The sequence below is a fragment of the Colletes gigas genome, unplaced genomic scaffold (assembly GCF_013123115.1).
Source record: "Colletes gigas isolate AHSC1104 unplaced genomic scaffold, ASM1312311v1 Colletes_gigas_Sc00023, whole genome shotgun sequence".
NCBI lineage: Eukaryota > Metazoa > Arthropoda > Insecta > Hymenoptera > Colletidae > Colletes > Colletes gigas.
Window position 1 is genome coordinate 4,124,194 of NW_025106652.1, and position 26,961 is coordinate 4,151,154.

A 26,961-nucleotide genomic window follows, 5' to 3' on the forward strand; every position below is an offset into this window, starting at 1 on the left:
AGGGACGGAGAAGGCGAGAGATGGGGTTAGACGGGTGGCGACGTCAGTATCCGGGTCGTCGCCTTTATTTTGATTCTCCGGCGACGTTACGGGCCCGCCGGGAATATACCGACGCATTATGAAATGTGGCGCGTAGTCTCCGGGGCAAATAAGTTTACAAGCTCCTGGAATACATCAGGCAACACGTGTCCCGCAAAAAGCCGAGTTTCGCGGCTCGACAATAAGTTCATGGAAATATAGTGCGCCGTCGGGAGTCGGGACCGGTATTAAAACTTTTTCATCAGCTAAGGTATGGACTCCGATGTAATTCCGCCTGACGTCCAGTATATCGGTCGAACGTTATTAGTATTGCAGTGTAATGGGTCACCGAGGGAAAACGATTGACAGATATTACGTTATTAATAGGGTTTATTAACCCTCGGATGACAGCCGACTCTATCACCGTACCCCGGACTATTATATCGTTAACAACCCACGACGTAATCAAATTCATGCCATTTTCGGTTACACTCTCCTTTCAGCTCTAATCTTTCGAAGCAACTCGGGCATATTTCAAACACGGTATAACTGTTTGAAATAATGGAACTTGAGTTCTTTATTCGAATTTCTTTGCTCGAATAAAATAACGAATATTAGAGGTTGCCTGTTATTTTATTTGCAGGAATTAATTTTCATCCTGACAGGAACAAATTTTTATACTTGGAATCCCTTTGGAATCATTTTTGGTAGTTTTATTGGTTTTTAAAAAATTGTATGAATGTTTGAACATTTTTAAATGCCTCGTTAGTTGGACAAGTCTCTATAATATCGAGTAGCTTATTTCAAAAAAGCTTAAACGTTAAAAAGGAACGTGAGAAATTATGAACCTTTCGAAATAAATTTTAACCTGCCAGGCAGAGGTAACATAGTGTAGCAACAATAATACTTGAACATAGATCGGTCACGTGTGGCACATGATTTCCCAGAAGATTTGTCTCTATTTCTTGGACACATGGAACAATAACAAGCATTATTGGATCTAACAAGCATTCGAGGTAAAGAATCTTGAACTCCTAACAGCACTCGTGTACAGAGAATAATAAAGTTATCGACGATCAAAATTCAATTTGTGGCAAAATTCGCAATAAATTGTCTTCTTGACGTTGCTTGGTCTGGATTATTTAATTTGTAAACACAATATTTGTGAACTCTAAAATACAGTACAATAGAACGTCCATTATAGGAACTGATTAGTGGATAAAATGCTCACGAAAAAGATATTTTATTCAAATACCTGGCGAATGTTAATCTCCCGTCTTTAAAATATTCATAAATACCTTATCTAACATTAGAAAACACATCTTACGAAATGCTCAGATTGATTAAAAATACTTCTGCAGTCTTTGATGGCTCAAAAACGAACACAAAATAGTGTGTGGACGCCTGATCGATAACAACACACGCCCCCGTCTCTTGTTCGTGCAACGAGTGGTACGTCAATTAATGTAGGATAACATTTCATTATTCGAAACAGTATTTATACCGTGCCATTACTGTCGTATTGTTCCATCGCGTTGGGGTGTCTTGGAAGGATTGAATGAATCGCGTAAAACATCCTCTTATTTACTCGACGTTTTCCACATCGCGTGTCGTATCTTATCCTAACCCCTCCATTGACGTTCCCTTCGGATTATCCGAGATGTCTTGCTTGTTTCCGTGCACTTCCACAGGGTGGTCTCGAGCTACGCTGCCAAGCTTTGCCAGTGTATTCTGTTAATCGTATTGATGGAAACGGTCGGACTAATATAGATCTGCGAACGAATTCAGCTCGAGGAATAAGTTACAATTAACGAAGTTGTACGAAAAGGATTATTTTTCTTTGGTCTTAAGTGCCACTGACGCAAAAAATGTATTATCTGGATTTTAATCTTTAGTCTGGAAATGGCATTTTTACCTTGAAGTCTCGAATTTTTTGTTAGCTCCCTAGACCCACCATTTACATGGCTATTGGCCAGATACAGTCTTCTGTGCCTGTAGTTAGTAACAAGAAAGATATTAATGGCGACCATTTAGGGGATAAAAGAGAAATTGTTAAAATTTAATCAAAGGCCGAGTGGAAAAACGAACCGCAGGCGCGAGCAGTTTATATTATTAGCGTACTTATAATTAACAGATTTATATATCAATGTCAATGTCGATATTGAAAATTCAAAGGCATTAACTCTGTTCGTCATTTTCTTCGTACTTTATCTATTTTAAAGGCCTGGATTAGGTTAGTTATATAATTCTAAATTTTAGTCCCTAACTTGCAATCGATTTTAACTCGAATTCGAATATTGTAACTTTTCCCTCGGTCTATTTATTTCATCGAAGGGCGCATGAAATACATAGCGAGGTCACGGAGAATTATGGTATCTCGCAAGACCATCGTATATATCACTTACACGGGCGTAACTTCTCTGTACATTATTCGTACTCGTTCATTTTTTCCCTTCCACAGTCGTCCATTCGCGCGATTATTCCGCGGTTACGTTCTTTCTACGTTCGTCTTTGTCGTTTCGTGGCTGATTCCTGAAATTCTATTTATCTGGCCATTAAAAGACACGATAGGAGAATTTATCGAGAAACGGGGGTACACCGGTATATAACTTACGACAGTCTTCCTGGATATCATTCTTGCGTAACGCTGTACAGTTACGCCGCGTAGTTATGGCGTCGTGGGAGGGTCATAAGTCGCAGACAATTTTCTCCTATTCTGCGACCACTTCCCCGACTTCGTATTATTCTCTCTCGTATTTTTATTCCGACCCTCTCTGTTTACCGACGCGCTTATTCTTCAGCCCGTCTTTGTCTTAACGTTTATCTTGCTCGCTCGTTCTCTTCGCACCTCTTCCACTTTTCTCGTTGCAAGGGTAACACGGATACCGATACGAGAGACAGTCGCAAGGGCTGGAGGAAATTGTCTGCAATTTATGACAACTTTCCGGGTGTATCGTGACTACCTGGAATTGTAAACGAAAACGAGGAAAACTTCAGGAATCGGAGGGATTCGTTTACACACCGAGCTGAGACGCAATTGTGTGTTAAATCTACTTCCACACTGATTAATCGTAACATAAGTTGCGGGTACAAGCAAACCTGAAACTTTAAAGTTGTTTTAATATTTTGCAAACTTACACTTCTATAGACCCCTTAAAATAGAAACGAATATTTTTTAACGTTTCTGCCCGGGAATTACGACAATATAAATTTACTGTCTTTTCATTCCATCGCACGTAGAATTTGATTCGCAACATTAATTTATCCGCGAAGGCATCAACGCTGTCGCATCAAAACAGTAACGAGCTCGGAAATCTACAGCGCATAATTTGTATTCAGAATATTGCATAACTCACGGGCGCGCGAAATTAAAATTTCAAATTGAAATCAAAATTCGAAATCGATTTCGAAGGCGGAACGAAAACTTTTCGATCACGTTTCGAAATTGTTTTTTTCGTCGATGTCTTCTGGCGCTCGAATTGAAATTAAGAGGAATTCATTCGCTTCTTCATGCCGTTCGCGTAAACGTCCGATTAATCAGTTTTTTGAAACCGGTTTCCAACGGTAACCAAAATGCTCGCAGAACCACGTGTCACGGATAATAGAAACGGCAGTCTGTATAAATCGTATTTCGCACCGGGGCACCGTGTAACACCGTGATTGGAAAAAAATTATAAAATCGCTCCCGAAATTGTTCGAACGGAAACGCGCAATCCTGTTATTCGGTTATGTAAACGGCTCCAGCTGATATCACTTTTCGATTATCAATACCTCTCCTATCTTCGGAGTTCATAGACATCCGTAAAGTGAAATATTTCAAGTTTGCAAACCTTTTAAAACAATACTCTGTCCCATAGAAAATAATTAAACGACTCGTTAAAAATTCGTAAGTAATCTTTTTAAATTTGAAGCAATCTGTTGTTTACATTTATCTGTTAATACTAATTAATACGCTGAATACGAACATTCTACATCACCCGATATAATTCCTACTCCAATAACGTTCTGATATCTTTTCTCCGTATATCGTTTAAATGGAATATGCAAACTGCGAGCGTTACGCAAAATGTGCAAATTAAAGATACATTTTTAAACCTCCTTAATGACAAAACATGTTACGCGAAATTAAACATAATAACGAAACAAATTTCAGTCTAAGTATCGAGCTTCTATCCGATTTCTATAAATATATACATTTGCATGAACATCCACCGTCTGGCGATAAATATTTAAAAATATTACGATCGTTTTCAATACCAGCTTAAACGTTCACGCAATTACAAATTGTATAAATTACGAAGCAAACGTTTCTGGGTGATCGTTTCACGCGAGTAGTTTTCTTTTAATATTTATATAGTATTTTATAACTTAGTTAACTGTCGTTCACTATACAGGGTGCTCGGTCACCCCTGGGAAAAATTTTAATGGGGGATTCTAGAGGCCAAAATAAGACGAAAATCAAGAATACTAATTTCTTGACTGAGACTTCATTAAAAAGTTATTAACGTTTAAAGTTCCACTCGAACTGAATTTTTTTCTCGAAAATACGCAGGAATTCGGTGGTATGTCTGCTCACCAAAAATGATTGTAATTGATCCCCGCAACCGAAAATAATTTTTCCAAAACGATTTGAAATTTTTTTTTCCATCGAAAAATTTCACACCTTCTCGAATTTTTCTTTAAAAAATGGGTAGGATTTCGGGGGTATGTCTATTCACCAAAAATGATTCTACTTGACCCCCGCAACCAAAAATAATTTTTTCAGAACGATTTGAAATTTTTTATTTTCGTCAAAAAATGGCACCTAATTAGATTTTCGGTAAGGAATTCTTTTCTTGAAACTGCGTAGGATTTCAAGGATATGTGTAATGACCAAAAATGATTGAAATTGACCCCCGCAACCGAGAATAATTTTTTTAGAATGATTTGAAAAATTTCAGCACATACCCGATTTTTTTTCTCGAAAGTGGATAGGATTTCGGAGGTATGTGTATTCACCAAAAATGATAGTAATTGACCTCCGCAACCAAAACTAATTTTTCCAGAACGATTTGAAATATTTGAATTTAATTGTTAATAACTTTTTAACGAAGCCTCCATCAATAAATTGGTATTCTTTATTTTTGTCTTATTTTGGCCTCTAGAATTTAAAATTTTTCCCAGGTGTGGCCGAACACCCTGTATACATTGTGAATACGTTGCTTTGATATAAGGTAAATTATAACGCAGGAGCGGTAAGCGCATTTGTGTTCGCTTATGGAAATATCGGACTGTAAAACAACACGTTGATTAACAACGTTCATTACACTCGCATGCTCTCGTTAAAACATTAAGTGGAGTGAGTATGTCGAGAATATATAACATGCTTGTTCGCGAGTCGTTGAATTTACTAAATCCTGTTTGTTTGATACCACAGCGAATAAGACGAAGTTGTGACTGTTCTAAAAACTAAACAAGTAAACGAGATGCGCGATAGGATTGGACATGTGCATAAATATAAACATTATAATTAAATGATATTCTTGCAAATGTGAGAACACATTTTATAAAATTTATAATGTAAAAAGTATACAAATTAAAATTATACAGATGATTTCATGATATATTTGTTATAATTATACATTATATTAATTAAGAACAGATTAGTCCAAAAGATATTAAGGTAAGAAAATGGTTTCTGACGAATATAATTTCTGACAGATAATGTCATTTGACAAACAGTATGCTATTTGCAAAGCTAATTCATTTGATAATTATACATATATGATTGCAGTGTTCCAGTTATAGCACCTTATCGATTTCGTTATTCTGGAAACGGAATATGTTCATAATCACCTTTAACACCTTCTATTTGATTTCTGCTGGAATACTGCTTGTATTTCTAAAAACCTGCCTTGAACGACTGCGACAATATTAAGTTTCCTCTTCCATCAAAGCTATACAAACTCGATTATCCTATAATTTCAGATGTCTAAAGCATGCTATTTTCTGAATCAATAGAAACAGGATTACAGGACCATAATCGAAAATCTTTCTCCCTCGAAACCGGAAATTATCAATTCTGACGCGAGATCGAGGTAATTTTATTTCGAATAGATTTTATGCGGTTGATACAATAAAAATACAAGCAGCAGTAAAACTGAATAATAAGAAAGTAACAGCGATCCCGATTTTAGAAATATTCATAACCGAGTTCCGCTTTGGAAACTCTCTGCTACATTTGTCGAAGCAATTAAGGCATCATTATAAGTTTCTGCCGATAAAAGTTTCCCCGTAAAATCTACGATTACCAATTTCAACGCGGAAACGAGTTTGATCCATGTGCCTTTCGCATTTATTACTGTGAAATATATTAAAGCTAATAATCCAAAGTTAATTTAATCGAAAAAAAAATCCATCGAAAGCGTACAAATCGTATCAAGTATGAATTTTTACGATGCAATTTTTAAGAAAACGCTGATTTCATTTATTTCCTCGCAAACTGTGTCGGACGTAATTAAATCCAACCAATTTGGTAATTGTGAACCACGAATGTTATTTACCGCTGACAATAATTACGCGAGCTGACAAAATTTACGACCACGTTTCCTAATTTATGCTTTAACATACACGGTTAATTAATTTCCTAACGATATTACATTAACAAAATTTCTCGTCAGTATTCTCAGGTTTCTTTTAATTATGGTACATAAATCCCTATGAATGTTTTATTAATATTTATCCTCTTCAAAATATCAATAGGAAAATGGTGTCGAACAAAAGTGTAATTTAAATTATTATACATTTGGAATTCATAGCTTTAAGCAACTGTCTCTTCTTGCAATATTACCTTTTTTTATACATATTTAACATTTTTATCGAAGAAATGCCAAATTAGGTTCGAGACGGGAATAAATTTGGTTTATCCCTCAGACACGGAATACTCTACGCATTTATAACAATATTGTTACCGATACGAGTTGATTTCCTTCGATGAAGGAAGAAAAACGAAGCTCCCAACGACGATAAATTACAACTGTAAATCTGGCGAAACTACAATCACTGCTCGATTACGAAGAGAGAATAGGTCAATGACCACTCACGGAGCAAAAACTATCCAGCAGAACGAGGAGCACTGGCCATTAGTCAACTGTACTCAAAGTATCACGAGGAAGGGTAAGTTCTTAAAGCTGCAACTACATTCTGATAAATTAAACGATTTCCGACGAAATGGAAACTGTTACGAAAGAACCGTGCTCGCAAGAATATAAGCATTTGCGCGAGAATTTGTTTAATACCCTAGAAGCATAGAAATTCTTATGTTTTGTAAGTTTAATCTTGTACCTGTGTAAATTAAATTGTCAACTATAAAGTTTAATTATCGATTTTCAATTACAATTATATATTTCCTCAACACTGGACAAAAGCGTCGCGTGTAGATCCCGATATCTATCTGGATTTACCGAACGCATTTCTAGATTACTCGTAGCCTTCTTTTGCCCTGGTTAATTATGCTGGAAATGTTGCATTTTGTTTATCCGCCCCTTTATGCATTGGAAATGTGTCACGGTTGACACTAACGACGGTAGAAGGAATCCCTGTGTGTAGACTACGATTCTCAGCCGCTGTTCAATTCAGTAGGTGTCGTCGCCCGTATTATGTATGAAATACGTATGCAACAGCATACAGTCATCTTATTAGAATAAACATAAATACAAAGTATAGTCCGCCACAAAAATATCACAAACGATTTCTTCTTTTTATATCTCTGCACGCAAATGGAAGCGTACCAATATTTTCTACGAATACCTGTTAGTCGATACTGCATTCTTAAATTATATCTGTTTCGCTGGTAAACACGACTAACTTTACTATTCCCGGACAAGTTCCATTATTCATAACTAATGGTGTGCCACGTTTGTTTTGAATGTCTAAATTTATATTCTTTATCTCTCGGAAAAATATCACCATCGCGATCCATAAATCCATTTCTGCTTCTCAGACGCTTTTGGATTCTATTTATTCTTCCATTACTTTCTTCAGACCCTCCATTCTTCTTTTGTGAAAACATTCTTTTTTCCAACCTTGTGGCTTTTCTTTTTCTGATTATCTTCCAACACAATAATGTTATTACATATAATACACTGGGTCACTATCGAAAAATTCGAACTTGTTGCTCGAAATAATCCAGGAAAGGATTTTCTGTAACTATCGTTTCAAGGCGTTAACTTTAAAATTTTGATTAACGAATTTCATATTTCGCGTGTGTTTTAAAACGTTCGATTCGGTACCGATGTAAACTTTTGAATCTCGGTGTGCTCGATGCTCGAGCGTATTGAAACGGTCGGCAAGATAAAATGCCGTTAAAAAACATGTTTTCGCGGGATTAAACGAACGGTGAAAATTTGTTAAATAATTTAAAGGGAAACGCGATAATTGGGTCGGCCTTTTGGCCGTGTATTTCGTTGTAAAATCGCAGTTACGGACGACGCCAAACATTGATCCCCGACGTCACAGAACGGCTCTCGAAACGACATTCTTTGGTGGGTTACTCGTTACGAACAGCTAATCTCCGAGCCACGGCTGGAAACAAGCATCGACAGGTAGAAAAATTGAGTAAAAAAAAAAAAAGAAACAGCAACGATCGCGGACTCTTATTTAACGAATCGATTTGCCGCGTGCACGCTATGAACGATGGATCGCGCTTGATGAAAGAAGTTTGCTCCAAGGTAAAGTCATTATAAGCAAGCCAATCTCCGAGCTTTCCTTAGAAACTAGTTGCTGGAATCTACGCCCTCTATGGTAATTCCTAAAATTCCACCGATCAAACCTTGGACAGGAGAATCTCTTGTTTTCGTTGGATATCGTGCCCTGGATATTAATAACTATTGGTCCGAGGAGAAATGCAATTTTTCGTATCACGACTGAGAGATAGAAAATTTCTATGGCATCGAATATGGAATACACGTTCATTTACTGGAATTTTGGAATAGAAATTTTATTGTTACTGATATTAGATTGTGTTACGTAAAATCAATTAGAGAACAATGAGGGGTATTAAGTATCAATATTTCATTAACTAAATTATTATACCATTTCTAAATCAGCCTATCTGTTAATTAATTTCCACAATTTGGTAACTGCATACGGCGAAACCACAGCAACGCATCAACAAAACAATAATAATTAAACAATTATCGAAATATAAATATATGCATGAGTTATTAAATTTAGCGAGAGAGATAGACTGATTATATTTAAATAAAATTACTGGAAAAATATAAATAAGCGAAGAGAACCTAATACGATGACTATAACGAAGACCGAACGGTGTCGCGTAGAGGGGACATTGTTCTGTCGCGTACAGTAGGCTAGAAACGGAAGAACGAGTTTAAACCGTTACTTTCGCGGAAAGCTTTTAGAAATAACCTAACACGAAATTTTTCATCCCCTCCCCTCTTCATCGAAAGGGGAGCGCGTCAACGGAATGAAATTTCCTATAAAGAGCAGCGAGAGACGTTAGACGACGCTCGGGGACGATGTCCGGGGTCCTCTTCTCCGTTCGCTGGTCATATTTCTCGAAACGTTCGCGTAGAAACTCTCTCGGAAACGACTTAAAAATTGACTTTTGACGGGTGAAAAATTGATTTCGCGCAGTGGGAAGCACGTCGTCCGATGCACGCGCGCGTGTCACGACCGTCGGTCCCTGGAACCCGATGTTTCTACGCTCGATGGAACGCGAATGCACGTGCATCGCTCGTTAACAGCGGCCCGCGGCAGTCCTAAACTCATTTGCATAATTAGTGCGTGTCGGTTGCAGCGCCACGCGTGACTACGACTGCGGCCGTCGGAATCGAGCGAGATATTATCGCTGATACGAGTGCAACGGCGCGGCGGTCGAGACCGCCCGTATCACCGGACACCGCCGCCGCGGACCGACCGTTCCGACTCCTGGTGCAACTGCATCGCTGCTCGTACGAACTTCAACGGCATTTCCCAACTTCCGGCCGACGTTTCTGCACGATCCCGCCACGGATTTAACGATCCGTGTAAGCGCCGCGCAATTTTCCACTTCTGCTCACTGCTAAATAACCAAATTTTCGACCCGCCGCTGCGACGTAAACCCTCCCAATTCCAATTTTACCGCCACTTTCACGGGGACATTTCGGTTTAGACGTTCCAAACGGTACACGTTGTTTCGCGTTACTCTATTTTTCTAAATTATCGCGTTAAACCGTTTGCGTTCTAATAAAAAAGAGAACCCACGATCTCGGCCCAAAGCGTCTCTGACTTCCGAAGAATATTTTGTGGACACTTTGAACTATCTCAGGGAAAACCAACTACAGTGAGTAAAGTTAAAATTAGTACAAAATTAGAGAGAACCAAGGTGTGTCAGTAATCAAACTCCTGAAATTCACGGAGCAGTGTAAAATCAAACAAAAAGTAGTAATCATTTATTTTTGCGACTGCAAGGTGATTAACGACAGATTCTGTACAATTGTTTCTAAATATATACAGTGAGTAACTTTAATATTCGGACACCGTACAATTTTTACTTTGTCGCATTGTAATTTTGTTCACGATGAAAAAAAAGTATATTTAACCCCTTAGCATACAATGACGAGTCTGACTCGTTACAAGTTCTTGACATGTTTCACAGTCATGAGGCTACTTACTCGTCATCAAGTCTTATCTATTAAAATCTTTCTTGTGGCCATTTCTTGTACGAACAAATTTAAACAAAATTAAATAGTACACGTTTAAAAAATTATTTGAAATTAAATCGTACGTTAAGGGGTTTCTTTTTATTTCATTTTTTGAAAGTATATATATTTAAAAATGTACTGTTAAATTTTAAGATAAACGTCATGTACTGTGGATTGTAGAACATTTCTTATATAGTCCTTGCGGTAATAACCGGATTTATTGCTTCGAGTGATTGTAATGTACTTTGACGTAAAAGAAACACATCCTACAACATTTCACAGTGTAAAAGGTAAATCGTATAGAGAAAATGCAGCAATGCTTAATATTATTAGTGGGAGATATTATTAGAAAATTTAAGTGTGAAGATGGGATAGAATCTATTCCTCAAAGAGGCCAACCAAAAATCTTAGACACGTGTGATAAGAGAAATATTATACAAAAAATAAAGAAACGTTAAGTGCACCAAAATTAGCTGTCGAATTTCTTAAAGAGACTGGTAAAAAAGTGCGTTCACAAACAATACGCAGAACATTAAGCGAAAATGGTTATACTGGACGAGTTGCTCGGAAAAAACTACATGTGAACGAAGCTAATAGAAAGAAAAGATTAAATTTTGCGAGAGAATTTGTTTTAAAAGAAGATACGTGGTAGACTAATATTGTTTTCAGTGATAAGAGTAAATTCAACATTTTTAGATCGAGTGGACGAAGAATGGTGTGGCGAAAGAAGAATGAAGAATTCAAGACTAAAAATACGAAGCCGAGTACTTGTATAAGGATGTATCTCAACATTTTGAACGGGTGAATTAGTTTTTATCGATAACATAATAGACAAAAATACCTCAATATGTTAAAAAATAATTTACATAAAATTCAAAGTACATTGAAGTATTATCAAAGTATTTATTTAAACGTTAAAAATATATTTAACGATTGTTTTAATTAATTTGTGGAGGACAGAACGTTTCATCTTACCCTAGACGATATTGTGAAAGTTTAAAATATGCTAATGAAAGTAAGATATTATCTACATTAAATATTAATCATAATTGGGACGTCTGATCTCAATTTTATTTTAAATCTCTATATTCGTAACGAGCCTTAAAGTAAAATATGTTACTTTTTAAAAAACGTCTATAGACTTAAGCTTTCATGCGTTTATATGTTACAAGAGTACATTTAAAAATTTTCTTTTCCGACCATTTTTAAACTCTTCATATTGCACAAGAAATAATACGTTCCACTATTTTACACAAGAAATAATATGTTCCATGAAAAATGATTATATCGCGCGTGTCACACGGTGATGGATTCCCTTTCTAAAAGATACGAGTGCGTGTGCATAATATGACCGATTCTTATTCTGCTAAATAGATAGTCTACTAAATAACGAGGCTGGACTTTATTCGAAAATATCGATCCACGTACGGCGGATTTCGGTTGACTGTAAACTTTTATTCCATTTTTATTTCAAACTTTGGACTTTCCTTGGCTTTTTTACGACAATCCGGAATACCTGTGCCGATGATTCTCAACCTTTTCTGTGGTCTGTTCTGATTTTTACCAAAAATGTAAAGAAATTATAAAATTACACTACTAATATTTTATTAGATCCAGAAACATCTTTTCTGTTCTCAGACGTAAAACTAGAGTCATTTTTCGTACATTTTCGAACACAATAAACGAATAGCGACCAATTCGAAGAAGTGCAACCAATCGATTGCATTGCAGTTTCGACAGCGTCAGGTGTAAATACTGCGAATGTGCGTAAACATACTTTCAACTGAAAACATTCAATCGTGCATGTAACGCCATTACTCTGGAGCTTATCGAAAGTGCTAAACAATTATTCGTCCATCGTATTCGGAAATAGATGGAAACAAACCGTAATCATTTTGACAAATATTTGAAATTAGATATACAAAGGAACCACTTAACATATTTGAGTCCCAATATAGATACAAAATATATACAGTCCTTTTTCCCTCTTTACAAACAAGATTTGTGTTTGTTCGTAAACTATATTGCTGCATTAATTTACTTATAAAATTGTTTTATTTAAGAGCCAATTAACGAAATAACCTAGAGAAAAATCATCCAACTGATCGAATAAACTACCTCACGATTCTTATGATATTTCTCAAGTACTTTATTTCAATAATGTCCAAACGTGGTTTAATTTAGGGATAGCCCGATCGAACCACAGACCCTCTCGTCGCGGTGCCCGAGGGCCATTTTTTCGCTCCAGTTCCTCGGTATGCCGAGCGACAGTCTCTAAATTGTTTCACGAAATACCGAAACAAAACAAAGCTGATGAAATCAGTTTAAAGGGCCAGGAACCGTGCGTTCGATTTTCGATATCCGCGATTGTTTACGCGTTAAGTATTTGTCGGTCTACGACAGTACCGTACCAACGGAGAAAGAGAACGACTTCTGAATGGGGAATTTAAAGATCACAGAAAGTCGTCGGTTATTAATTCCAAGGAATAATACAATACGCTCGATAAACTTTCATGACCCGCCGTTAACAAAGTTTTCTTTCAATTACACGGACCTGTTAGGTCGAGGTAATCGTGAGATCCTTGTCTCAAACCCAACGGACCGAACGATGTTTGTCTTTGCTAAGAATGCCGAGTATCGCTGGCGATGCTGTTATTATATCTTCGCGAAACGGCGAGCAGAACGCGCGATTGTCCTCGATGGTCGTTGCTTTTTGTCTCCGTCATGATAATCATGGTACAACCAGGGGGAGAACGATTCTACGTGAAAAAATAAGTCGAAGATATGGAATAACATTTTCTCGTACGAGGCTTTATTTTTGGGAGAATCGATTTTGAATGTTCGCGGAGCACGGGTGGAATAGCGCGAGCGGAAACGGTCGATTAAATTCGATTATCTCGAAAACGAAACATCGCACGAAAAAGTTTTATTCTGTACGTTTTGTTTATTTTTTCGCGTAGAGTCGTCCCTCTTGTTGTGCCGCGAATACTGGGAAACTGTGTAAATTTCACGTTGCATCGAACTGTAGCTAATTCGGCCTGATATCATCGAATTGTTATGATTCCCTTGGGTTAATCGCGCCGTGACAACCACGTTTACCTTCCCCACCCTTCCGTCCCTTCTTCAGCTTCCTCGACGTTCCAGCTTTTCCTCTTCAACGTGCCTCTCACAGACGTACGTTCACAGGCGGGCAATCGTTGGTTATTGATTCACTGGCCGGCATTACACCGACGGGAGTTAAAATCATACGCGTGACGTTTAAACGACGGTCCTGGCGCACCCGGAATTACGAACCGATGCGTCTTCTTTGTCCCGCGGTCGGCGTTTAATTAAGTCTAGTAGAAAATAGGATTGTCTCAGCCTATTGTCTCGAGGCAATTAATCGATGAACGCGGGAAATTTAATTAAACGTAAACAGGAGCGCCTGAGGCTGCACCGCGGAGGGAAAAACGATATTCGAGGCGGAGAATCGGTGAATCAAATTGGCCACGGTGTCTCGATTGATACAAAATTCTGATATCGTTTTGCTTTTTCCCGGGTTCGTTCGAGACTTTATTATTCTTACGTTTCGCGAGATAATTAAATATTTCAACGTTTTCGATCAAGCCGCTTTGGATCTTTAAAAATATAACGAACCGCGAAATTAGAAAAGTATTTTTACGATGAAAAGTAATAAATTGAAATAAATGTTGAAATTAAAGATAAGTGCCTAGTTATTTTAAAACAGTTTATAATATACGTAATTTTATTTATATCAATTTGCTTCGACTGCAAATATTCGATGGTGGAATTTTCTAAAAAGAAATTTAAGTGAACAGAACCATTTTTACGAATCTGTACAGAATTGTTTCGCGAATTATGCGAACAGTAAAGTGTTAGTCAAGTAGTGAATATAACTTTATTTAATATTATGGCCGCCTGTTGGCGCGCTCATAACATGGCGCCCGGAAGCACGTGACCCTTTTGCGCCTGCCCTGTCACAGTCTTGGTCGTGCCATATTACGCATATTGAAAAACTAATTAGAAAGAATTATGACTCCCGGGGGATTCAAATGCAAGCCACACTCCTAGAGTCGGGCCATTAAGAATATGCGAATGGCGCAATAGAAGAAATTACTAATTGCAGTTTCTGACAAAAGTAATTTTCCAATTGGGATCAAAATCACGGAAGTACAAATTGAGTATTCTTTGATCTCGAATCCGCCTATCGAGTTACGTGAAACGTTAAATTAAATTTGGTAAAAATTTGGTTTTGCAATTTTAAAAAGTAACAATTGTTTGTTATTTCGAACAGAAAATGGAACATTTCAAGATCAATTTATTCGTTTAGTTGGAACAATTTAGATCGAAGTCAAACTGAAAATCTGGCGCAACTTCGCGACTTGTCGACCGTTTTCGAAGTGCTGTTCGTTACTGCTAAAACGCTCCAAATGGAGTGTGAAATAAATACTGTTGGAGTTTCAGCGATCGAATGTAATCTGGAATCGATAAAAACACTTGATACCGTTTTTTTTTCTTCAAAAAGGGTGTTTCCTGCTTTAATACGAACATACAGAGCCGGACGATGCTTCCAATGTATGACGCGATTAGCTTGACTTGTCCGCAGGGAAATTAAGCGTCTGCGACGCAAAGAAGATTTCCAGAATTAAAAACGAGTTTTCTTTTTAAAGGCGGAGGTCACTCGCTTTTCAAGCCGACCATTATAACGTTCCTTTCTCTGAATTTATGAAACTTCTGTGTACATATATTTTCTGTAGTTAATTTACTTTGACGCAATTTATTCACAAAAATATCTAACAGAGTATTTATCGTACATATTTTTTTCTGGATGCAGATTCTTTAGCGTTATTCTAAATCACTTCGATTCAATTCGCACCTTTCGAAAGTCTGGAATTTTTGGTTATTGGTTGATATTTGTACCGGACTAAGGGAGATCAGGATTGGTGATTAATTACTGTCAGTTTGAATAGTAAATTATATCACGACAGATAGGACGTGTCCATCCGATACAACTCAAGCATTTCTGAGGCTAATGAATGTTATTTGCGGACATTTTGGTGATCCGAGATTTATGGTTTAAGTTAAACACTTCGCATCAGTTATCTGTCAGACATAATACCGTTTACTTCAGATAAATTCCCCTTTCTGACATTTAAGATCAAGATGACTATATAATTTTTAGGATCAGTTCGAAACGGATGAAGGAAACGTGGAAATTCAGCCTCAAAACTATCCCAATTAACGTCAACACCGAACTCCATTTCCCACGTAAATAAATTACTTAAGCTAATGTCACTATTAGAGAACACTTATGTGCATTAGGGACCATCTCCTCGATGCTGGAGAAACTTCTTGTCACTATTCGCGAGTCGACATTCTCTTAAGGCTCCTTCACCCCTAAACCGGCTGTCACAGACCTTGATTGAAACATCTTCAAAACTAACACTCTCGAAAGGAGGAAACTAATATCGGATACCAAAACGAGGAACACATTTCGCGCGAAGGTAACGAGTGAGACATCTTAACATCATTTCAACACTGATTCAAAACTGTCACTATCAGAACAAAGTTTCTAAAATAACTTCATCTTTAATTAAAAACGAAAGAAGAAGCAGACGCCTTAAATTTGTTCGACAACGATTGAAAAAAAATTTATATAACGTTAAATGCCTGGTTTTGATGAAACGCAAATACCGTTTCTCTAGAGACATAAATTAATAATGATGAGAAGGTATATTATTATAACAACCAAGTATTTCAGTAATAACGTCGGTTTAACTTTTATTTCAAATGATAAAGTAATCATTTGATGATCGAAGAGCTTGGATATTTACAAAATTTATTAAAACCATTATCGATCAAATTAATACGTTGACGCGTGTAAAAGCAATTGGAACGGTAATTAAAATGACATGAATAATAATGTCCGTTATTAATTTTGGAGAAGTAGCGGCTTGAAATTCAAAATTACGTCAGAAGAGATACCGAACGTCGCTCAAAATTTGGCGACACATCGCTCGAAAAATTGTATAATATAATAGACAATTAAATTCTGTAATGGCAAATATCAAATGCCAGCAGCAATTACAAATGACCAATTATCATTAGGGTTGTAATTACCAATTTATCGATTGTCTTAAAATTACAGTTAACGAGTACAAAAATAATAAGTGAATTTTCAAACTTGCAAAATCGTTTTGGAATTGTTACAAACTAATAAAAATTTGTAATCCCAACATTTTCACAATTGTCTCAGGCAAATAAATAATTTCTCAAATTCGTAAAACAAATTCAAGTAAATATTTCTACCATGGCGTAGTATAAAGAACAATTAGCACAGTGGCGAGTTGTATTTACACTTGACCTCAAAGTTATTACACAAATACATACAATTACAAATAAGACGAACAAAATACAGTAAGGAAAAGGGGTAAAGAAAAATGAAACTCTAAGAAGGAAAAAGTTGAACAAAGCGTTGGTGAATAAAAGATCTGGTGGCACGTTTGAAAGTAGAGACGGTTAAGAGGTCACGAATTTCGGAGGGAAATTGTGATGATTAAAATTACCTTTTGTTATTATAAAAGAACGTTTCAATAGGGGAAAGAATATTCGCGAAAGAAATTCTTGTCGTGTACGAATTTTCCACCGACGTTGTTCGGAAAGTTAAACCCGTACGTCGCACGCCGACTTAACTTTGTGCGAATATTTTATGTTTGAAAGTGGACTGTATTTAAACTTATGATGGATATGCAATGCGGTGACTCGAAAAAATGAATACTTGTCGGTTTGTTGATGCTCCGCAAAATTCTTGTTGAATTCTTATTTCTGAGCGAGCGTCGCTCTTTATACAGTTCTTAATTGGGCGGTTACTAATATGCGAAAAACACTGATTGGTTACAAGATTTTGTAAGGCGTGAACGGCCAGCCCCTGCAAGAAGGGGTGGTGTGGGTGTCACCAAAATTGTCTGTTTTTGGCTGTGTCGGTGGTCGCGCGAAAGTGCTATTGTATTTTTGAAGGTTGACCGTGGCGTGCAATAAAACTAGACTCCTAATTGCTGGAAAAAACGTTTGTAACGAGCTTGACGCACAACTGCTAAACATCTGGTGCGCAGGTATGGAAAGAACAAATTTTGTTATATGACGGTATTTACAAGGCTCTTTCTGAGTTGGGCTCGTTTGTTGTTTGACGGTCATACGGAGGGCTCGCGACGCGACATGCCGGCCCCCTTGAACGGTCATGTTCAAAAGATCTAAAAGTCGACAAACAGCGAACAATTGCACTGCAGGCAAAACTGAATACTTAATACTATAACATTACGAGGTATTTATAATCCTAGAAAATTACATAGTGTTTTTGATTCAAAATTGTTCTGAATCTAAACTAATCCTTATGGCTAAGTTATACTAGGATGTACTGTACATTTGTTATATGCAGTCTATTGGTAGTGGCGCAAGTCTCTTCACACTGCGTTTATACACTCCTAACGGTGTCCTTATTGTCACTACACGTGTTATGTGGTCGTCTCCTGGGTGCACCTCCAAGACTCTACCTAATTTCCACTGCAACGGTGGTAGATTGTCCTCTTGCACCAGGACCAGCATCCCTTCCTTGATATTTTTATGGTTACCAGTATGCCATTTACATCGGGTATGGAGCTCGTGCAAATACTCTCGATGCCATCTACTCCAGAAATGTTGCTTAATTTTCTGAGTGTGCTGCCACAATGACAGCCTATTCGTTTGTACATGTGTCCATTCATATTCCGGTAGGGTTTGTAACGAATCACCAATTAGGAAGTGTGCGGGTGTTAGAGCGATATAGTCATTAGGATCAGAGGATATGGGTGTTAATGGTCGGGAATTCAGGATTGCCTCGATCTCGATTATAATGCTGTTCAATTGTTCGTATGTGAACAGTGCTTCTCCAAGAGTAGCCTTGAAATGTTTTTTAAAGGCCTTCACTGCGGCTTCCCATAGACCCCCGAAATGAGGCGAACGGGGTGGAGAGAACGACCAGTTGACACCTTCATTGCTCAAATATTGTTTTAATTTTCCTTTATGATCGTTCGAGTTTACGAATGCGGTTATTTCAATAATTTCGTTATTTGCGCCTAGGAAATTGCTCCCGTTATCGGAGTATAAAGTTCGGGATTTTCCCCTTCTCGCGAAAAATCGTTTTATCGCGGCTATACATGCTTCCGTGGTTAGATCGGTTACTAATTCTAAATGAGTAGCCCTTGTGGCAAAACATACAAATACTACTACGTATCCCTTGGTTTTCTTAACGTTTCGGTGTTTTCGTTCCTTTAAAAACAATGGTCCACAATAATCGACTCCTGTGGTTTCGAATGGCCGTGTTTGTGTCACACGGTCTTTCGGTAAATTTCCCATAACATACTCAGATAGCTTGGGATTGGCTTTAAAGCAATTTACACAGTTATGAATTAATCTGCGCGTAAGATTTTTTCCATCTATTGGCCAATATCTTTGTCTGACGGCGTTTAAAGTGGCTTGTATACCCGCATGCCAATGTTTTAAATGCTCATGCCTGATTATTAATTCTGTAACGTGATTGTTGCGTGGTAATAAGATCGGATGTTTGTATGAATAGTTTATTGCTGCGTGTTTTAATCGGCCGCCGACTCGAATTAAACCCTTCTCGTCAAGGAATGGTGTTAAATTAAGTAATTTACTTCTTTTGTTTATTTCCCTACCTTCCTTCAAATCCCTCAATTCCTGCGTAAACTCTTGTGCTTGTGTTAATTTAACTATATGTATATGTGCATTAGAAATCTCTAAATTAGTCAATTCGCCCGCAACTCTGTTTTTGCTTTTACAATTATTATAAAACCGTAATATATATGCTAGTGCCCTGTTGAGCCTATTTATTGTTGAGAATCTACCAACGAAATCTGTTGTATTAATTCTTGCTACTAAAACCTTGAAGCTACGAGTTTCCGGTATTTCTATTGCAGGTAGTGTAATAAATGGCCAAGTTCGTTCGGCCTGTGAAAGCCACTGCGGCCCCTTTAACCATCTTAGGTTATTTAGAAAAAGCAGAGGTGTCTGTCCCCTGGATATGAAATCTGCCGGATTTTCGACACTAGAGATATGACGCCAATTTTCAATATCTGTTTGCTCTTGAATTTCGTTTACCCGATTGGCAACGAATGTTTTTAGCAAATGCGGTGAGGTTCTAATCCAAGTTAATGCTATCGTTGAGTCCGACCATAACACGATCCTTTTAATTTCGAGGTGGGTCATCGCGTTAAGGGTTTCTCTTATTAAATTTGCTAATAACTTAGCGGCGCACAATTCTAAACGCGGCAATGATAAGGTTTTTACTGGCGCAACCCTTGATTTCGCGCACAACAAACTAACCTTACATTTTCCTTGATTATCAATTGACCTCAAGTAAATGCACGCGCCGTAAGCCGCTTCACTAGCGTCACAGAATCCATGCATCTGTATTTCTATTGGGCTATCAACAATCGTTTTTCGCGGCGTCGAAAATTTATTTAATAGTGGTAGCTCTTGCGTAAATTCTAACCACATGGTATGGATAGATTGAGGCACAGACTCATCCCAACCTAGGTCAGCCTTCCACAATAGCTGCATTATAATTTTTGCGCGTACTATAACTGGTCCTAATAGCCCTAACGGGTCGAATAATTGTGCGATCTGTGAAAGTATTGTACGTTTCGTAGGTCGAGGATTGCCGTCGGTCAGTTTTATGTTGTAGCGTATTTCGTCCGTCCTTGGTTTCCAACCTATACCTAACGCCTTCCTAGTTTCGTCTGTGTCTAAGGACAGAGTGCGCTCTTGATTAATTAATGCTAGATCTTCGATCAGACTCTCATCGTTTGATGCCCACTGTCTTAAATTAAACCCGCCTTTCCTTGCTAACGCTATGGTTTCTTCGCGAATTACTAATGCTTGTTCGCGAGTAGATGCTCCGGTGAGCAAATCATCTACATAAAAATCTGTTCTGAATATTGCTGCCGCGGCGGGAAAATTATCCTGTTCGTCAACCGCTAATTGTTGTAGACAACGCACGGCTAAAAATGGAGCTGACGTGGTTCCGTATGTTACGGTATTCAGTTCGTAGGTTTTGATTGGTTTGTCTCGTGAATCGCGCCACAATATCTTATGATATTTCCTGTCCTCTGTATGTATTTTAATCTGCCGAAACATCTTTTCTATATCTGCCGTTAAAACATAGGAATGCGAACGAAATCTAAGTAATAATTTGTACAGGGTATCCTGTAGGATAGGCCCATTTAATAATGTGTCGTTTAATGCTATGCCTGTCGATGTTTTCGCTGAGGCGTCGAATACTACGCGTATCTTAGTAGTCTCGCTAGACTCTTTTATTACCGCGTGGTGCGGCAGGTAGAACCCCTCGGCGGAATCGTCCGCGTTGACCTGTGTCATATGTCCTAATTGTTCGTATTCATTTAAAAACTCCCGATATCCTGCTAATAATTCTTGATCGGAATGCAATTTCCGTTCTAATGCGTAAAATCTTTTTAATGCTGCCTCGCGTGAACTTCCTAACAATTGTTTGCGTTCGTTAAAGGGTAATCTTACACAATACCGCCCATCCGCTTCTCGTACGGTGCCCTGTTCAAACGAATTTTCCGCAGCCCTTTCTTCTTCCGATAAATATACCTGATCCGCGAATTCTTCTACTTCCCAGAATTTGTTTAATGTCTTGTCTAATGTTGATGTTGTATGAAATGACTTTACTGTGTTCTTGTACGATGGTTGTAGATCTGATTCGCCGGTAACTATCCAACCTAGTCTGGTTTTTTGTAAGATGATTTTACTATTATTTAATTTGATTTGTCCATTACTTAATAGGTTAAAAAACAACGTATTACCTAATAATGCGTCTATCTTCCCGGGCTTATGGAATGTCGGATCCGCTAACGTGAGGTTTTTTGGAATTTCGATCGATGTTCTGTCGACTTGTCGAGACGGTAGTGACCCGGTAATCAACGGTACAGTAATAAATGAAATGGGGGTAGAAAATGTACCGTTTCGCGCCTTGACTACTGTTTTTACAAGGTGTTGCGCCCTGGTCGCCTGTTGACCTATACCTGAGAAGGTTAGATTGACGCTGTGTTTGCGTAATTGCAATTTGTCGGCTAACTCGGTGGTTATAAAATGGGTTTGTGATCCCCCGTCTAATAATACGCGACAATCATGTTCCCTATTGAATCTGTCCAATATTTTAATTTGCGCGGTTCCGAGTAAGGTTTCAAAATTGCATGTAACTGTTAATGTAGTCGTATTGACCCCCGAGCTTGTTGCATTGACTCCCGAGCTTGTTACCTGACTTCCTATTCGCGCATTGTGAGGGTTTATGTTAGCCCGCTGTTCGTCGTTAAAATGTAGTAAGGTATTGTGTTTCAAATTACATTTTTTGCATCCGCTAGCTTGGCATGTGCCGACTAAATGACCGTTTCGGAAGCAATTAATACATAGCTTGTTTCGTTTAATTACCTCGAATCTCTCCCGAATTGGTGCTTGCAAAAAATGCTTACAATAATAAATTTCATGCTTATCCCTACACATGACGCATTTGTCTGTATTCGTCGTCGCGACGTGAGTGTACCCCCTTGTAAATGGTTTATTTCGTAGTGGACGATCTGGATACAAAACCCGCCTACTCGCGTTTGAAGCTTCCGCTTCAATTTCATCGCCCCGCGCTTGTTTATTTATGAAATTAATTAGTTGGTCGAATGTCGGCATCTCGTCATTCTCTAAAGTGCGTTCCCATCCGCGACGCGTATTCTTATCTAATTTTTTGCCGACTAGATAAACTAACATTGCATCCCATTGTGCTATGGGCTGACCTAGGGTAGCGAGTGCGTTTACATGCATTTGAGCCTGTTCCGCCAATGACCTGAGGCTTGAGGATGCATCACGCGTTACTTCGGGCAATTCGAATAAAGTTTTTAAGTGTGTTTGCACTATTTGTCTCGGTCTGTTACATCGCTTTTGCAACAAATCCCAAGCTACTCGGTAGTTTGTTTCGGATGCGTTTAATGTTGAAATTACTGACGCGATTTCTCCGCGAAGTGCATTCTTTAACAGATGGAATTTTTGTACGGCCGGTAAGTCTTCATTATTATGGACCAGTGTTCGAAACGTATCGTGGAAACTATGCCACTCCATAGGGTTACCGTCGTATGGTTTGATTTCGATTTTAGGTAAAAGGCTACTTTCTTGTCTTATTGTTACCGTGTTCGGCGAGTCCGTGAATCTACCTGGGTTAATACCTGTGTTAGGGGTTTGTAATCCCTCGATTCGACGGTTTATGCTACTGGTGATTCTAAAATATTTCCGCTCGAATTGTTCTCTTTCCGCGTCATGATCGGATATGTCATCCTCTAATTCTATGTTTGTCTGCACGGTTTCAAAGTTTTTATTCAATTCTAACATCTTTTCCTTGCGAATTTGTAACTCGTGAATGTCAAACTGATCGCCCTCATCGAGGTATGTCTCTATCCGCGTTAGCTGTCCCTTAATCGTGATTCTTTGTCTCCTGAGGGCTTTCATTGGCACTGTCTCAGGTACGTTTGCCATCTCGCGATAATTAAACAACGAATGTAATCGAGTTCGTGACTGCTTGCAATAAGGGAAAATATGTGAAAGGAATAGTGATTCGTGGACTTACCCTACCGACGTCTGAACTTCGAACTGTTGCTCGTTGCTGCAATGTCTGGATGAGGCTGCGTGGCCTCGATGTTGCTGCGTTGCCTCGATGATGCTGCGATGCCTCGATGATGCTGCGATGCGTCGATGATGGTGCTGCGATGCGCCGATGATGCTGCGCTGCGTCGATGTTGGCCCGGTGCTGCTGCGTGGCCTTGGATTTTCCACCGTCCGACGGCTGCTTCCTCTGCTGAGGTGTCCGATGCGGCTGCTTGTGGATACTTCCTTCACCGGCGACGTAGTGTCCTACGGTGCTGCTGTTGATCTGCCCTCTCCAAAGAGGTTGTCGTAAGTGTCAACGTTGGAGCTTCTGTTGCACTACCGACAATTGTCTATGATGTCCAAGGAATATCTTCCTTGGTAGTCACCACACTGCACTACAAATGTCGTGTTTGCCGTTGGAATCCGGCTCGAAGGACCAAATGTCGTGTACGAATTTTCCACCGACGTTGTTCGGAAAGTTAAACCCGTACGTCGCACGCCGACTTAACTTTGTGCGAATATTTTATGTTTGAAAGTGGACTGTATTTAAACTTATGATGGATATGCAATGCGGTGACTCGAAAAAATGAATACTTGTCGGTTTGTTGATGCTCCGCAAAATTCTTGTTGAATTCTTATTTCTGAGCGAGCGTCGCTCTTTATACAGTTCTTAATTGGGCGGTTACTAATATGCGAAAAACACTGATTGGTTACAAGATTTTGTAAGGCGTGAACGGCCAGCCCCTGCAAGAAGGGGTGGTGTGGGTGTCACCAAAATTGTCTGTTTTTGGCTGTGTCGGTGGTCGCGCGAAAGTGCTATTGTATTTTTGAAGGTTGACCGTGGCGTGCAATAAAACTAGACTCCTAATTGCTGGAAAAAACGTTTGTAACGAGCTTGACGCACAACTGCTAAACATCTGGTGCGCAGGTATGGAAAGAACAAATTTTGTTATATGACGGTATTTACAAGGCTCTTTCTGAGTTGGGCTCGTTTGTTGTTTGACGGTCATACGGAGGGCTCGCGACGCGACAATTCTCTCTATTCGGATAATGGAGGTTCTACTGTAATTAATATTCTCTGTTCACTAATCAAGCTTCCTTTCCTGTTCTTGTAGACACGAAGAGATATTCAAACAAAACTATCTATACATATTCCTACTATTACATACATTGTTATGTTTTCGATACTATATCGATTAGAGCTAAATTTTTCGTTTATAAGCATGTACATCGATATGGAAAAATATTTTGTACTGAATCGCAGAAATCAGGGATAAAATATTGAAACATCTGAAGATATCGAAAAATTCCAGAACATTTTCATTTCCTTGCGCGGACGACTTTCACGAAATCAGAGGTTCTGACAAATGGAATATTACCCTGTCCGTTATCGATATTTATGTTACAGTCCGCATGATATTCTACATGAGTATGCATCGTTTAAATAAAAGATTTTTCGAACAGTGGAGAAATAGTACGACGTAAAATAATGCAAATTCTACTGTATTCAGTATATAAAGTGATTCTGAAATAAATGATCCACATGGCAGTGATAGATTCCTAATAAAAATAAGAAGAATTTGAAAATAAATATCCGTGAATGTTTGAAACGGGAATGTGCCTTAAGAATTTCTTAAAGCCAAAATGAAAAAAAAAAGAAAAAGGTTGCCAACAACACGCGGTGTTCCCAAGCGGTCACCCATCCAAGTACTAACCGCGCCCAACGAAGCTTAACTGCAGTGATCGGACGAGAACTGGTCTTTACCAACGTGGTATGGTCGTTGACAAATAACTAGATAACTTACATTAATATACGATACACATACAGTGCCGAACAAAAGTATTGGCACAGAGCGTATTTTCAAATAAAATGTTATGTAGCTGTGAATAAAGCACAATGTCTTCTTTATGTTTTATGTAAAATATAAGTTTGAGGTGTGAACTTTAAGTACCTCGCGAAATAAAGCGGTTAAGTAGACCTGCAATAATGAAAAATAGTAACAAATACACAGAGGACAATTTTCAACGAAACAAAAGTATTGGCACACTTGTAAATTTAATATTTCTATGAAACACTGATGTAAATATTTATAATATTGGCATGACTGTTGTATCCAGGGAAGTCTCGAGATTCAATTTGATATTCATTTGTTATTTCTTACTAAGTTTGCCTGTAATAAAGTGAATAACACAACAATGTATCGAAAAATACGAGAAACAACAATTTCAGAGAGAAAAATTATATTAAAATTTTTAAAAGAGCGAAATTCATATTCTACAATAGCTAAAATAGTAAATAGATGTCGTTTCACCGTAAGAAATATCATTAAACGGTTTCCTGACGAACAAAATGTAAAAAATCTTCCGCGAAATGGTCGTCCACAGAAATTATCAGAATGAGTTAAACGAAAAATTACTGTGGCGACCGTAGGCCGCCGACACTTCAGCGAGCGGAAACATACCGGGGCACGTAGCCTCGCGCGCGGCGACCGGCGACGCAACATTGTATGTTCGAGCCCGCGTCGTCGAGTCGCCGAATTCGTTCGTCGAGGCCAGTTGGTCACGAGACGCAACGCGAGCCAGCCAGAATAAAAACTATCAGCGCAAATACGGTGTAGTGATTTTCTCCCGATCTAACCCGCGAACGATCCCACATTACCAAGATTGTAAACAAAAATCCAAAAGTTGCCTCTACAGAAATAGCGGCACAAATGAAAAGTGAAAATAAGGTAGATGTACATCCTATAACTATCCGGAGAGTTCTTAAAAGTACCGGGTACAATTCAAGAGTGGCTAGAAGAAAACCATTGATCAGCAAAATTAATCGAAAAAACAGATTAGAGTTTGTAGAAAGGTATGTCCACAAAAATTTAGAATTTTGGAATAGAATACTCTTCCCTGACGAAAGTAAATTAAATATTTTTAAATCTGATGGTCAAATAAGAATATGGCGAAAGCGTAATACCGAGTTGGATTCACATAACATAGTCTCAACTGTTAAACACGAGGGTGGTAGTGTATTAGTATGGGGTTGTATGAGTTTGTAGCGACCATTGTATAGCCACTGCGCCCTTGCCAGAGTATGAATGGGAATGGAATGTAAGGATAGTTATAAGCTTTCTATTTTTTCTATTTTCCCAGGGTCTCGTGCGAGCCTGGTCGTCCTGTTAAACACTTGGTGACCAGAGCTGTGCGAGGCGTCTGTTTTCCTTCAAGGTTTCGCCTGGGCCTCGGACCACCCCGATCCGGCGATCCTCTTGACTTTTATTACTCTCTTTCACTGTAGCTAAACTTTCTCTACGCTAAGTATTTTCCAGTTTCGTTTTTCCGTCTTTGTTCGGTAAACGAAAGCTCGCTCATTCCGCTGGCCAACTCGAGTTGTTTCCGGTCCTTTATGTTGCCAGATGCGGGATCGGTACTACGTTGCAAACGTCTTCGAGTCTCTCGCATCTGGCAAATGTCAATGTAAAAGAATAGCATTTTTGGAAAACGAAAGAAACGCGACACTCGAGTTGACCAGCGAAGGGCTATATTGTTCCGCGGGTGGTACGGT

At 38.5% G+C, this 26,961-nt stretch overlaps 1 protein-coding gene and 1 pseudogene across 1 annotated transcript; both read right to left on the minus strand.

Moving 5' to 3' along the window:
* Positions 1–18,128: 18,128 nt before the first annotated feature.
* On the minus strand, positions 18,129–24,418 carry LOC122401313. The gene is made up of 4 exons (XM_043403380.1): positions 24,376–24,418; positions 23,389–23,696; positions 22,991–23,297; positions 18,129–21,892 (listed from the first exon to the last, which is right to left on the minus strand). Exons 1-4 carry the CDS (start codon positions 24,416–24,418, stop codon positions 18,129–18,131), a joined length of 4,422 nt encoding a protein of 1,473 aa, XP_043259315.1.
* A 656-nt stretch (positions 24,419–25,074) lies between these two features.
* LOC122401329 lies at positions 25,075–25,194 on the minus strand (annotated as a pseudogene).
* Positions 25,195–26,961: the final 1,767 nt, after the last annotated feature.

What these genes read in the sequence shown, in the direction of transcription:
- LOC122401313 (XM_043403380.1), bottom strand. Translation starts at nt 24,418, where the DNA reads ATGACCGTCAAACAACAAACGAGCCCAACTCAGAAAGAGCCTT. An exon ending in CCCAACTCAGAAAGAGCCTT is followed by an intron (nt 23,697 to 24,375) that starts GTAAATACCGTC and finishes CTCTTTGGAGAG; the next exon opens with GGCAGATCAACAGCAGCACC. An exon ending in GAAGTTCAGACGTCGGTAGG is followed by an intron (nt 23,298 to 23,388) that starts GTAAGTCCACGA and finishes AATTATCGCGAG; the next exon opens with ATGGCAAACGTACCTGAGAC.